Genomic DNA, 15,220 nt, shown 5'->3' with positions numbered 1-15,220 from the left:
TATTCGCAAAAAGAGGCTTTAGACTCCAATCAGTGCTGGTTTTGCCAGTTTTTTAGGAGAGCTAAAGTTTCGGTTGACATATTGTAGCCTTTTGTCTATGTGTGATCTTGAGCCTCTTGTAACTGCCCCTCAGAAAAAGAGGATTGAAAACACAATAGAAGGGTGAACTAAGAAAACTAGAACTACTAAAATGATTGACACAATACTGAAGAAACATGAGAGAGAACAAGCAATTTTCCAAAAACTGCTTTGTCCTTATGTGCATCTCCGGGATGGGTAAATCCCAATGGAAAACAGAGAAGTTTCTTCAAAAAATCAGCAATCAGATTAAAAAATAACAAGAGTCATCAAGAAGCAGAATATATCCGGAAATCGGAGCAACCTATATTGCCAATTTTGGGCCAAGCTATACGGATGTTGTAGAGAATCAAGAGCAGAAAGCACAGACGCCACACCTGTTTGCATCTGTTTCTCTGTCTCCTTCGATTCAAATTACGCTGAAGCTTCAGGTCAAAATTTGCATCATCTTCCTCTTTGACCTATCAGTGAACATAGTTACCAATCATGAAAAATACTATACTGCAGTCAGCACATAGATTTAGCAGCAGAATTATCATTAAACTGTAAATAGCCACAGAAACCTGATTACAATCAAACCGCTCTCCACAGAAACCTGATTACAATCAAACAAAGAATGTCCCACACGTAATTTACCTCGGTTCCCATTAAAAGAAAAGACTCAATGCGTGAGGTATTCATCACATGGTTTGCGCTCCATTGGCTAGGACGGTAGGACTAAAGAGTAAGACAAAGAAAAATGAGACAGAAGGAAAAGCAAGTAAATGAAGAAAGCTCCCATTACTATTCGAGAGTAAATAAGGGAATAGATAATAGGGAAAGGGCAATCAGACGGAGATAAAAGGAGGAAGACCTTTGCAATTGATAAATGCCTTCAAATAACACCTTTGCGTTAACATTTAAAACCCAGTGCCTGCTGGCACACTAACTATAGAGGAAACAGAAGCACATAAAAGATAGAAATAATCTAGCTAATGGAGTCTCTCCCCCTGACACAAACTCTAAAAAGCCAAAGCACTTTCCGCCCGAAAAATCGTTTGGTCCACCTAAGGGAAAGATCTTCTATCACCTTCTTTTCTTCGTCAGAATTGAAAAGAAAACATAACTTGCACATACAGGAAATAATCAGTGCGACGTAAGCAATTTAAAGGAGTAATGCATGACATCAACTACTAAGAAATACAGGGAAAGTGAACAAATGTTTTGACAAAGAACGACATAACACTAAGAAATACAGGGAAAATGAAACAAATGTTTTGACCTATGCAAAGAACGACATAACTGAATCATACAACTAACAAACCTTCTTAAAGTTTTTCTTTTGTGCCTCCGAAAGACCTGCTTCTCTTTCATTAGCTAGGGCATCTGCAACCATTGGATCACAGTTGCTGCCATCAATGTCATCGATTTCCTCCACCTGATCAGGAAAGAAAAATAAGACTTCCAAGAAATAACAATTAGATCACAACCCTTAAAAAGGGCAAGTGTCCTACAGAATTTACGAAAAAAATTCAGAATAATAAACAATTCGCAATTATAAAAAGGAGTACACTAAGTTTAAAGCCAATAATTAAGGACAGTGAAAACATACAGCATAGTCTTAAGAAAAATGATTGCCAATCCAGAAGAAATCTACTTAAACCTAATTGTCAAAAGAACATTCCCCAGACTTCGAGGCTGTTTCCTTTCCCCAGATTTTGTTAGTAATTACTGTAAGTCCTTTGGAGTTTCTCATTCCACAAGAGCTTTCACTCGTTGCTACCTCCCGTTTTTACTATAATTAACCATTTTTATACCATTTGGTAAATTGATAGGATTGCAGTTAAGAAGTGAACCAAAAGTACATCTACATAGGCACTCAACTACTACCACACACGCACAGAGAGGTAATTTAAACAACCATGGTAAACAAGCCAGGAGACATTAGCAATCGCAACGCCAGATAAACTAGAACCATCAAGAGTGTACACGTAGAAGCACATGCAAACTTTGACCAACTTAAAGACTAATGGTAATGCCTTCCATAAACAGAATTCTACTGACCTAGTTAGATAAATATAGGAAGCGTATGATTAGATTGACAAAAAAGAACAAAAAAAAGTGGTAACAAAGGAAAGCAGATGCAGTCCGCAAGAAGAGCAAGGGGAAAAAAATCCAAACTAAGAAAGCATTTTAAGTTTGGAAATTGCATGTTTCATGCCAACTGCACTTGGGACCAATTGGATTGTGTAATAATACAGTTTCCTCTGACAGTCTTATTTAACCATTTCAAATGTAATATAATAGTCTGGTTGTTTCTTAGATGTTTGTGGCCTTTTATGATTGACTGGAATTGTCATGATTAGAATGATTTCCCTACATAAGCTGTAAGGGCCATCATATGGAACAAGATCAGCATTTGAGTTTTTTTAAATGTGTTTTATTTGACCTTTAGAGGTGATAACTGAAAAGTGTATGCGTTTTAGAATTCCTAGTCCTAGTAGTAGTTAGCATAGAAGGTTTCTGAAGTCTATATAAAGCAATGTCCTGCTTCTAATTCAATAGAGACTATTCCTTTACGAAATCCTTTCATGTAAGTGTGCTTCTTCTGAGATGGTGTGTTTCAAAGCGGCTGCCACAAAAACATTCCCCAATTCCCAATTATTTTCTCACTCTATATCACTTTTCACCCGATAAGCCTCTACTGTCATTTCGTCCTATTATTGATTCCTCTTTCCCGATCAGATTGATATGAATTGATCAAAATACAACCTTTTGTCAACCAAAACAATCCCCTCCAAAGAGAGAGAGAATGTAAACTTCCAACATAACGATAAAAGTGTCATTCGCGCCAATTAAAAAGGGAAAAAAAGAAAAAGAAACACTTTGAAAGGGAGGTGAAGAAACTGATAAGAAAAGTACTTGTAGAACAAGTGAACAATTGGTCTGTCATCGTGATCTTAAAGTGTACGCCCCTGAAAATCACTAATTCACCACATATAAAATGGAGTCATCTAACAGTTAGAATTCTGAGAGGCGGATAGACTAAGAAACAAATTGGTTTATCCTTAGCATACTGGAATAGGTTTCTTAAACTTAAGAACTGACAAAAAAATATCATTTACGATCATCAGAACTAACAAAACTTGGTAGACAAAATTTGGCAAAACTAACATCAACCTCTAGGGTAAAAACAAATGGGCCAAACAAGTCTGTAACAAGAAGAGGAAAACAAGATCGTTAAAAACTCATATTAAACAGTCCAAGCAGTTAGGTTATAATCATTAAAAGAACAATAATCCATATATCTCACCTCGTCAACTCCAGGAAATTTGAGCCCTAATTCTGCAGCTTGTTGTGGAGTACTAGCAAAGTAAACAGAAGCCCAATTCTTGCTGCCAAATGATGTAAGCTCCTCAGATGAACGAGCAGAAATTATTTGGTTGAAAGAGCTCCAATCCACATCAGATTTTTCAGTTGTAGCTTCCTTGCTATCATCGATACAAAGTTTCTTCCCCAAGTAACCACTGGCACCCTCCTCCAGTATTTTGCCATGTTTCCTGTCCCATGTATAGATCCATCGTATGAATCAACCAACACATTCAGGAATCCCCAATCCTAAAAAGGAAGTATAATATACCTTCTTATAGGCCTGTTGCTCTGAAGAAACTTTTCAGCATCCGATACAAATTCAGTCACATCATTGGTGACCTGAGATCCAACCCAGTGAGTCCTTTTTCTCCAAGCTTCAGTGGAGCAACCATTAGGAGCCTGGCTTTCAATCCACTTAAACAGACTCGGGAGTTCAACACCAGCACCATCGAGTTGCTCCTGGTTTAAAAAACAATGCAAGTAAAGGGGAAGAGGAAAGAAGGGAGAGCCATCAGGGAAAACAAGTAAACTGGTTCCCTTGCAACAAGTACATCACACATGGAGAAGACCTTGGTGACAACGCAAAGAGGATGGGGGGCAGGAGAGGTCCTATAATATCCTAATCCACAAAATTTAGCATATTGCTCCAAAATAAGAAAAGACAAGATTGGATGATTTTCAAATGAGAATCAACAAAGTGCTAACAACATACGACTGAGTTATCTAGTTAAGTCAACTAAGGTAGGACAAGTGGAAAGAAACCCTTCTAGAGGATCTGATGTGATACTTACCAAGGATTACTTAGCAAGGAACTACAGTAGAGGACTTTATTAGGGCTTTTAGATCCAGTTTATAGGGCTGAAAGGCCAAGACGATGGTGCAGTTATAAGAATCAGAAATGATGTGCAAAAGCTGTAATGGTTTGGGACCATATTCAGCAGAAAGCCAGGAATCCAAGCTCTTTTCTTGCCTGAAGACAGTAACAGAGATTTGAAAATAATGAATGTTACTGTCTACAAGCAAGAAAAAAGGAAACATACATTATGTCTCCATTTAATCATGTAATAACTAATTTTTGGAACATTAAAGCCTCTTTTCCAACATTTATACAGCCAAAAATTCTTCATTTTATAACATTCAAAGTTTCAAACCGTGTCATCTATAAACAGCAACCAATGAGTTATAATAAAAATCAAGAAATAAGCAGAGTAGCAGACCAACAAGTGAGCACTCTCTTTCTCAAGCCCATCAAGTACAGCTTCCCAGTCTTCCCTAAAAGTTTCCATTTCATCAGAAACAGCTTTCTCGAGCTATCCACAAAAGAATAAGGATCGGTAACGAGCAAAAGGAAAGCAATCAACAAAAAGATTTAAAAGGGACAATAAAAGTAAACTAACGTCTTCTCCATGCAGAGATTGCGCCAATTCTTGCCGAACTTCATCCTCCACTTTTTCTAGTGACTCATCTTCGAGTGATTCTTGGGCCTCAGCAGCCTAACGTTGAGAATGACAGTGCCAGGTGATAGGGGGAAAAAAATGGCAAAACTGACCGATAAGAAGTGAGAAGACCAAGCAAAGACAACATACCTTGCTCTCAACTTCTAAAAGTTCAGAAATTAGCTCTTCTATTTCTTCCTCAGTCAAATTAACCTACACCATGCAGAAAATGGATGATAGCTTCACATATTTCAACAAAAGCAATTAAGACATGGCATAAAAAGGAAAATGCCAAAACCACAAATCTCATCCTTTTTGTTGACCAAGTTAGAAAATACATGATAAATAAACAAAAGATCTATATCGACATGCCTCAAAATGCAATCCATCATCTTCTGCAGATATTGAAGGTCCATCATCATCTGAATCATCAATAAAAGAATCGCTACTTGCACTCTCAATGTCATCCACTTCCCCATCCTTTTCCTCCATCTCGTATTTAAGCAATAATAGTACCAAATAGCCCTCCAAATGTTAGGACTCCAGAAATAATATCTGCAATCAGCCAAAGCATAAAACATATTAACCGCCCAGCATTTTAAGCAACAACTCAATAACAAAAATATCAGTCGCCCAATGTCCTTGGCAGATGCACAACAAATAGTTTAACAAAAACATGGGCTGTAAAAGTATATTGTTGACAACAAAATAGAAGTGATGATTTCAGTACGACATGTAACAGTTAAAAACCAAAGCAAATTCATCTGCCAGAACAGATAAAAATAATCGCTCAAAACAAAAGCATATAAATACTCCATAAACTATGCAGTGACTGTGAAAGGTACCAGTACGTGCAGCAGAGCTACACAGAGCAAATTAATATGAAATTCCAATTTTTCGACTACAGAAAACGGAGAACGTTAGTAAACTAAACAACACCTAAAAGTGAACGCATTTAGCTAAAATGTCCAAAACACAGAGAAATCGGATGTTCAAACTTCAACCAAACATATTTTTTGTCCTTTTTTAACTTCAAATAAAACTGCAAATGGTATCATGAAGTAAATGTTACCATTTAATGATAACTGGATATTGGATAATGAAAGTTGAGACAACTCTATTTTTATCCATTTCAGTGTTTCTTTCCCTGCAACAATGAAATTGTCTCCTCAAAGACTCCCGATATAAAAAAAATAGGGGAATTCCCTTACCAAAGGTAACAACGATGCCCAAAATGAAAGTTTGGCCATGAACTCCCTAAATCTTCAAATTTCTATTCAAAGACTCTAATACTCCCTCTCCAAACCAAATAAGTCAAAAAAACCTCATACACTACCCATTTAAAATGTCTGACTTTTGTCTGTTTAACCAAAGCCTAAAATCAATACATCTCATATGAAGACAGGAAGAAGTTACCACCCGCTCCACCTGCACCAAATAAATCACCCACCACCATAAGAACAAGCTGCAGAACAACGCAGGAATCTATACCTTGCTTGCCCCTTCACACATAAAACCCTGCTGATGGAGTAAAGAGGTTTCAGTATCGAGTTTCTTGTTATCCATCGTCCCTATGAACTTCTTAACCTAAGTGGCACCCATCCACTCTAAATCAACTTGTGAGGGAACAAAATTGGTGTATTTTCTTCGCGAAAGGTTTCTTTTTTATTGTGATCGCTTTGTTCAGAACTCTAGTAGTTAGGCTCAAACTTGGACCTAATGTTTCTTAGAGCAACCTAAAGCCAACTATAAGTGCTCAATGAGCATCTGCTTTGTGTAGTCCCATCAATCACACCCCCGACAACAATGCGGCAAGAGCATTTAGAAACAAGACGACAGGGAAATTTTCTAACCTTTGTGAGTTACCTTAATGAATTTGTTTCACTTTTATAAGGACAACACTCAACGATTGAACACAATAGCTAAAAATCCAGTTTTGCAATGTGTGATAAGTTCAACAAAACCCAACATGTACCATACTATTACAGAAACATAGACTCCAGTCATATATGAAAGGTACACTAAATTCTGCAGAACTCCACAGATTATTTCAACACTTGTAAGAAACTCTAACAGGGCAACAACCGCCACAATACCTCTTTGCAGATTACGAGAATCATCTATAAATAAAACGCAAACCAGAATAGTAAACCAAATTTCTTGAAAACTGCTAAAACCTTGAAATTCCATAAAGAAGAAAATACCATGTTCGATTACGCATTTAGCCACAAACCCATTTAAGAATACACCAATCAGTAAATACCCAGTTGCACAAACCCATTTAAGAATACACCACCAAGTAAAATACCCAGTTCCAATAACACAAAAACAACTCCCTGGTCGACTGAGGAGCCGAAAGCTTTAGCGGGGTGAGGGCTTACCATTCACCAGTGAGTCGATGGAAGCACGCTGGAATGGTGATCCATCGTAATCTATCTACGACTCTTCGGTCTTGTTATTAGGGCAATGTCCTTTGATCTTTCGTTTGCCTCCTTTTTGAATTTGGATTTTGTTCAAGGACACGGCGGCATGTGTCAGGACAGAAGAATGGAAACAAATCAGCAAATAAAATGGCAAGTAATTAAACACAAAATTAACTGGGGAAAGAGCGTGCCCCCCAAATCTAGCCCTATTTTGATTTCGTTGTGTTGTGATCCACTGGACTTTCGTGAAACGTCGCTCTGAGTTTTCGTGGTAAAATAATTATATAATTGCACACACTCACACAAACACATTACACATACTTACTGTGTGAGTTCCACACACATTGAATGTGTAGTGTGTGAGGCTCTAATGTAAACGTGAATAAATTTGTAAATGTTTGTGATTGTAAAATTATTATTCATGGTATTGTAGCGGCCCCACAACATAAGCATCCTCCGCCTAAACATGGGATTATTGTAGTTAAGAAAATTAAATTACAAATTCGAAATATTACATCAATTGTTAAAGTTCACAAGACATCCAAGCACAACAACGCAATAATATTGTACAACAAATAAGCACATTATAAGGGGAAAATAAAGAAAAAAATGAACAAACTTTTTAAGAGAACACTCATATGCAGAGCTCTTAGCAAGATGTAAAAGTCCTGGCTAACTGAAGTAGTCTAAGTTAATTCAAGAAAGGTCCATTTTCTCATATACATTAAATATAAAATATAAGTTCATTTAACGAAAAATATTGTCATTGCTCTGAAGACAAATTTTTTAACGGAAACTCACCCGTAGTCCCTCGAATCAACGGGCGTAGCTAGTGCTACCCTGAGAGCATCTACAGATTCTACATCAATGATTGTCATCTTGACATTTTTCATTCTTAGTTTTAGTCAATAACTAGTATCATCTCGTAAAAAAAAAAGAAAAAGGGGGCAAATGTGATGCACCTATATTTTGCCATATGTCGCAGAAGAAATTGCAACTGCCTTGCTTTGTTTGGATTGGAGTTTGAAATTTTTTTTGAAAAATAGTAGGGATAATAAGTGGAGAAAGATAGAGAGAGAAATGTTGGAAGTAGGGAGAATCTAAGGGGAATTTTTTGAAATTTTTTTTTTGAATTGTGAAGAGAACTAGATTAGACTGAGAGAATTTTGGCATTGTGGGTGTGGCACCCAATTTGCCAATTTCTATGGAAATGGCAACAAATGCCAAAATGTGCGATGTGAATGCTCTAAGTCACATAATTCATGTGTACGTGCGTGAGTAGAAATAGGAGCACAAACGTGAAAGTGTCTTCTTCTTTTTTTTCTTTTCTAGGCGATAGACATCAGTGGAGGTTAGAGGGAAGTTAGGAAGGGAGTTAAGGGGAGAGGGTGGGACTTGAACACCACGCCTCATGCATGGGGTATAAACGACATGCCAATTGCACTGGCACCCCAATTGCAATGAAAAGTGTCTTGAAAAATATCTCAAATTACTAAAATTCGTGAGAGCGAGAATTAATAACTTGAGTACAAAGCGAGAATTGAAAACGCGAGCGGATTACATTTTCAAGAAAAAGTAGGAGAATTTAACTAGCATTGTTTTTGCTCATACCATGTCTCACTTCGACAATTCGGTTATGAGCAATGCTAGGGACGCATCCAAATTTACATCATTTCTTACATCCTTTCTCACAAGGGTTGGTGGGACCCACAAGAAATGATGATGTAGTAAGATTGGTTGTGTTTCTAACATTTCTGTTCAGTTATTTATTTGTAAAGTTTGATTTATAGTATTTGATCAATCTGAATTAAGCTATAAATGTCTCGAGATGTATTCAGATTTGAAGCAAATAAGCTGATAAGATAGCAAACCAAAAGAGCCTATATATTTTTCCCACATGGCTGTAATTCCAACTTTTGTGGATGGTACTAGCTAGAGAGAAGGCGTCTAGCCGTCCACCCTTCACTATTTTGAGTCAGGAATGAGATTCTCTTCAGCAACTGTCCCGCACAGTTCAATATTTTCTCACAATGCAGTGATATCTTCACGTGAAGATATGTTTATAGGACCCGCATTTGTGAGACAACTCCAGTAACTGCCTGGAACAATTACCGGAGAGAATCCACTCCCTTTGAGTTAGTTCTGCGGAATGACATCTCTAATAGTGTGTGTGTGTTTTAGTGTGGGTTAATATGGCAAAAAGTATAAAAAGTTGGGCCCTATTTTGTTTATTAAGAATGTGTTACTAATTTGAAGAATGAATGAGCGTTGTAAAATGGTGGTGTTTTAATAACCCAACAAAAAGGGTGGGAGGAGCTTGATTGTGACTGACCATTATGCTTCTATTGTCCTTCGCTCCTTGCATGCCTTGTGAGTTGTGATGTCGGAGTTGCCAGATCCTCTCTGCCAAAGCTATTTTAGTTGAGACAGAGCCTTTTTCTTCTTGTACTTTAGTTTTCTTTCCTCTATCTATTTTTTGCTTTTGTCCGTGGCTTTTTCGTCCTTGTGTTTGGTTTGTTTCTTCTTCTTCTTCCCCTTTTCCCTTAGATTTATGTGGTGGGGGTGAGATTCATTCGGTTCTCAATGGTTCGGATCTCCTCCTTTGAGTAGCTCCCTCCTATCCTAAGCAAGCTTATAAAACAGGGAACCAATTAGTGCCATCCGGCTGTAGCCAGTGTTGGGCTCGCTAAATGGGCAAATGACTGGGTCGAGCATCCGGCCCATGTGCGTCCGGCCCATACAAGCTCCAATATGATGGGTTGCCCATGGCACATGGCCCGCTGCCTGGGCGGATACGGCCCATTACAATTTCATAGAAAAAATACTAAATTCATCGCGGGTCCAGACTCTATAAGTAAAAATATCAAGAGTGTTATCCACCCTCAAGTGAAATTTCAACAACATTTACCTTCCGTTATTCACCCTAAGATAGGCACTTGTGGACAGAAGTTGAATGGTAAAAACCAACCAAACAATGCGACTCGACTAGATGTAGATGAATTTCAAGACTTATACCAACCGCAGGTCAATTTATGTAAAAATAAATAAAGTTGGACCATCAGATTTGCTAACAAATTAGATTGTGATATAGAAATTGAATCGGATGTTGGCTACCAAAAATGAACTTCTTCGTCGACAAACTTCACTACTATTTTCTTTCATATTCAACAAAGTTCAATAGTAACGTAGTTAAATTTACCATCAGATTTCAACTACTGTATGGCACAACGAGTACAGAATTCGACTTTCATCATTATTGTGAGGTGATTGAATAACTAAATTTCCCTAAGCGATCGATCAATAGAATATTGTAAATTCAGTTGCTTCTACGTTGCATCATTTGCTTATTAGTAGTGGCAAGTTCACCTGGGCACAACCAAAAGTCATACACTTTCTTCCTTTTTTCATGGGTCTAGTTGGTTTGTATTCACTCTGGCAATTAGACATTACGAATTAGATCACACGCCTTGATCACGTCTACATTTTATATGAAACTGATGAACTTTTTGGAGAAATTTTTTTTTTAATCGTGGGATATTTTTTTAAATTTTAATTATTACCAAAGACGAAACTTCTACGTGAATATTGTTATTAGTATTCGAAAGCATGGTTGTTTCTTCTTCGAAAATTTTGCCGGACATTCGATTTCAGGAGAATCTTTTGAAAACAATTTTCGAGATTTACAACATTGATTATATATTTTGTATAGAAGGGAGTAGTACTTCAAATCATATGGCCATTTACGAATCCCACTAATCCAATTTATGAATCGAGATATGATTGTTTTTTGGTCTCAAGTTAACAAAGCTACTTGGCTCTGATACCCGAGTTATTCAGAAATAAACTATGAATGTTAATGGCCCAAGTTTGAGATCATCGTGGTGGTAGTTATGAATGCTAATGGTTCAACTTTTTGAATTAATATGGTAGCAAGTGATGAATGTTAGTGGTGGAATTTATTTTGAGGAATCAATGTGGGGTATGAATTTAGTCAAATTAATGGGGCTCCAATTTTAATTACGAATTTCGTAGTCGCTCACGAATACTTATGGCTAAATTTTTAAATTGCAAATTGGACCCCTCAAAATTTGAGTGTGTACTAATATAAGTAGTATTGTCCTTTGGTGCATTCCAATAGTCATATATATCAGTGATCAACGGGTCCATATTTGATGCTGCAAATATTTTTTTAATAGTTCACGTTGTCCAGATCAACTTACGCCTACCTCCACTAATTCTTGAGAATCTAGTCCCAATTTTCACGAGCAAGTCCAACTAAAGCCATGATATAAAGTTATATAAGTTGCAAATAATCCACCGACACAAAGTAAAAAAAATAGAGAGCTAGCAATCGGAAATGATTAAAAAAAAATAGCGTCGTGAAAAATACAAGAAAAATTGAACATATTATTTGTGGAAGGTGTACATAAAAGCAAAGAAAATAAAGAAAAACTCATCACTTTAATGGCTACGGAAGAAAGCTTGTCATCGACTATAGCTAGTTGATGAGTCATAAGTCAATACTAGAAAGATACGAATTGAGTTAATTATTCTTTTAGTTTACTTGTAGTTGCTTGTCAATGGGAGAATTTTCATCACCTTTGGCGTAATGCAATTTTGGGATCAAATTATTGCAAGATACAAATTTTCTTATTCTCGTAATTTCAGGTGTTTGGACCAACTTATGTTTTACATGCGGCAAGACTAATTCTGGGAGATCAATCCCACCACCCACTAATTACGGGGTTCTAATGTTATGTATAAATTGACCCCAAAAGAGTTGATAAAACTTGAAAATTTAAGAGGAAGCAAACCCTTAAGTCGAGGCCTCAATCACTAGGCGAACCCTTGGGTTTCAAAATTTTTACTACTGTACTTACCAAATCTATTGATAGGTCATATAAATTATGTCACTATTTGGGTCTATAACCTGACTTATTAGACAATGTTACAATATTATCGCGCCAAGTTTTGTTAATCGTGGCACGTCTATGACTAACTAATTAAACTCTGATAATGAAAGATAAATATTTTTTATTTCTAGTGTAAAAATTTGTAGATTTTTATTTGTGATTGAAAATTGTTAGGTGTTTCAGGTAATGAATAAGTTGTTAAGAAATGTCAAGTTATTTCTGGTAGTGAAAAAACTTTTGATGGATATGTTAGTGAAAAAGTTGTTGAGTTGGTAAAAACTTTTTTGCAAGTGAAGAATTACTATTGGCCGCGAAGAATTACTCCTAATCGCAAAAAATTACGTACTCTCGGTCGCACAGAATTACTCTTGGTCAGAATTGCGAAACCATAAGTCATTCTTTATGGCCATGAGTAATTCTATGCGGCCATGAGTAATTCTTCGCGGCCATGAGTAATTCTTCATGTCAGATTTATTTTCTTTTTAACTACTAGGTAAGAGAACAAAATTTTTGTTCAAAACAACTTGTGCTGTTGGTTTAAATGATTTAGAATTTCATGATCTATCTGGGATTGAAGGTTTTTTGTTGAAGCCTTTTGGGTAGACAGAGTTTCAAACTCTACTCCTTGAAACTATTTTAATTTTCTATTTTTCTAGGTCAATTAAAGAAATAAGTGTAATAGGGGTGTCACTTTTGAGTGGATGGAAGTTTAGAAAATTGAATTTGAGATGGAATCCCGTATGATTAGACATTCTTAATACTCCCTCCGTCCCATAATATTTGTCTGGTTCGCAAAATGGAGACGTAAAAGAATACAAAATTTCTAACAAAAGTTGGGAGAAAATTCAACAATTTACTAGATCTTAACGAGTTCTTTAAACTTATGAAAAAAGTTTGAATTTCTTTCTTTAAAGAAATTCATTATTTTTGAGTCCTCATTTTATAGACCGGACAAAACATTATGGTACGGAGAGAGTATCTTTGATGCTATCCCTGAATGCAACTAATGGAATTACACAGATTTGATAACATTTGTTGTGTTAGACTATTTTATGAACATAATTAGATGGACCATATTTAATGCTTATTCTTAAAATAAAAATTTTCGAGAAGTAAATTTTTTTGGGAGAAGATTTTTTTTTCTAATTAATGGTTATTTGTAATGTTCCTTTCACATGAGGTGAGATCATACGCATATCTGGGACTCACCTTGTAACGCTCCGAATTTTGAAAACGTTAAATAAATAATTTTATTGAATATCTAAATAGAGTCTGGCTCATTATTACATCATAACCTCCATAAGAGTACTTTCATTACAAAAGGGAGGGGAAACTAGGGTTCTTAACTACAGCTCCGCCTGCTCTTCCATCCTAGCCAGCTCTTCAACTTCAAAGGCCTCCAAGGTGTACAGCTCACCTTGATCATCTACAAAGTCTGATACATTATACCAGCGTCGCCACCGGTATAATATGTCAGGGTCACCAAAGGTAACACCATGAGCTACGAGAGCTCAATAGAATAATCTATACTCACTAACCCTTAATTTACAAACAGTAGATCACAAAATTAACGATTTTCACATAGTACATACATATCTAACTGAAAAAGTTAACACTGAAACATCCACATTCATTATTCAACTATCATTGATGTGCATAATTTCTGAGTTTCTCCTACGTGTCATTTCGTAGATCGTGTCACTGGTTTCACCTTTCATTTACCAAATCAACATTCTTAAAATAGTTTTAACACACCCAATCTCGATTCCGCCGTTCCGGTCTCTCGAGTATCCTCACAATGGTTCCGCCACACCGGTTCCCATTGGCACACAAAATTTTGCATTGGCTCCCCTCCGCGGATAACCAAGTCATATTACCAATGAGACTACCACGTCCGGCTCTATTGGCAATCTTCACAATGGGCTATCAAATCCGGCCATATCGCGGTTTCTATATACACAATGGGCTACTAAGTCCGGCTACATTGCGGTTTTCACAATCCACACGATGGGCTACCAAGTCCGACTACATCGTGGTTTCAAACACGTCTTGTCGTTAATACACCCTAGATGTCATGTCTCTAACTTTTTCAATTTATGTGTCTCATTTTCATGCATAAACTCCGCAGTAGAATTTTTCATGTAAGTGATCATAAATCATTCATTGAAATCTTGAAACTAAACTAGTAAGATTGTTCAACTCTATGTTATTGATACCATGTCATTCTTCCTAACTCCACGTAGTCATATTCAAACACATAGTTCACAACATAAAGCATAGCGCCACATGTACATGCACCTTTGGAGTGGAGACCACTTATGTTTTATCATGTAAAAAACAAACAATCACGCATACATGTTCATAACCATACGAAGATCAAAATACGAATACTTCCATGCATTTCGATATAAAAACAACATACAATATATATAGAGTAAGTAAGTAGAGGTATTCTACTGTTCTTCTTGGTGGTAGGTACGACTACGGAAAAAGTAAGTACGTTGGACGGAGTAACTTCATATGGTAAGCTTCCAGTAGTTTCGAAAGAGAAAGTTTCTCTCGAAACTAGTTCTTGACTAAATTACTTAAACTTTTTGGATCGAAAGGATGGTCGAGTGGCGGTTTAGTTGCGGCCTAGGAGGAGTTTCTTGAAGAACACAAGAAGAACTCAAAAACAAGAAGAATAAAGAACAATTGCAAGGATTCTAGAGAAAGAAGTTGAATGGGTGAAGGTGTGAGTTGAATGGCAAAGATGAGGTGCTATTTATAGCAAAACTAACTTCTATTACCCAATGAATAAAATTTTTCCTAGCAATTATTGTCTAATGGTTAAAAGGATAATTATGAAAGGTATGGTCTTATCTTGTCATAGGAGGGGTTGCTTGCAAGAAAGATCAAAATCACGGGCTAGGTTTATGATTAAAGAGGCAAAGAAATGAGTTGTCAAGTTTAAGTGTGAAGTTGGCTAAAAGAGGTAGCTTAATGGAGTGTACAAAACACATGCACACACACACACTTC

The 15,220-nt window shown here is 36.6% G+C and overlaps 1 protein-coding gene across 2 annotated transcripts in view; it reads right to left on the bottom strand.

Moving 5' to 3' along the window:
* LOC131301119 (protein CHROMATIN REMODELING 20) overlaps positions 1-7,549 on the bottom strand; it is a 29,780-nt gene extending 22,231 nt beyond the window's left edge. Inside the window, exons 1-9 of one of the 2 annotated variants that reach the window (XM_058327274.1) lie at positions 7,247-7,549; positions 5,238-5,420; positions 5,016-5,078; positions 4,827-4,922; positions 4,647-4,739; positions 3,698-3,888; positions 3,371-3,617; positions 1,382-1,495; positions 456-539 (exon numbers count right to left, since the gene is read on the bottom strand). In XM_058327274.1, coding sequence (XP_058183257.1) covers positions 456-539; positions 1,382-1,495; positions 3,371-3,617; positions 3,698-3,888; positions 4,647-4,739; positions 4,827-4,922; positions 5,016-5,078; positions 5,238-5,357 — 1,008 coding nt within the window. In that variant the 5' untranslated portion in view covers positions 5,358-5,420; positions 7,247-7,549. The remainder of the gene's footprint in view (positions 1-455; positions 540-1,381; positions 1,496-3,370; positions 3,618-3,697; positions 3,889-4,646; positions 4,740-4,826; positions 4,923-5,015; positions 5,079-5,237; positions 5,421-7,246) is intronic. The other variant, XM_058327275.1, reaches the window with a different exon arrangement.
* Between the last annotated feature and the right edge of the window lie 7,671 nt (positions 7,550-15,220).

Source organism: Rhododendron vialii, chromosome 9a (assembly GCF_030253575.1).
Source record: "Rhododendron vialii isolate Sample 1 chromosome 9a, ASM3025357v1".
Lineage (NCBI taxonomy): Eukaryota > Viridiplantae > Streptophyta > Magnoliopsida > Ericales > Ericaceae > Rhododendron > Rhododendron vialii.
Note: the sequence above shows the minus strand (reverse complement) of the source record. Positions and strands in the feature narration are given on the sequence as shown.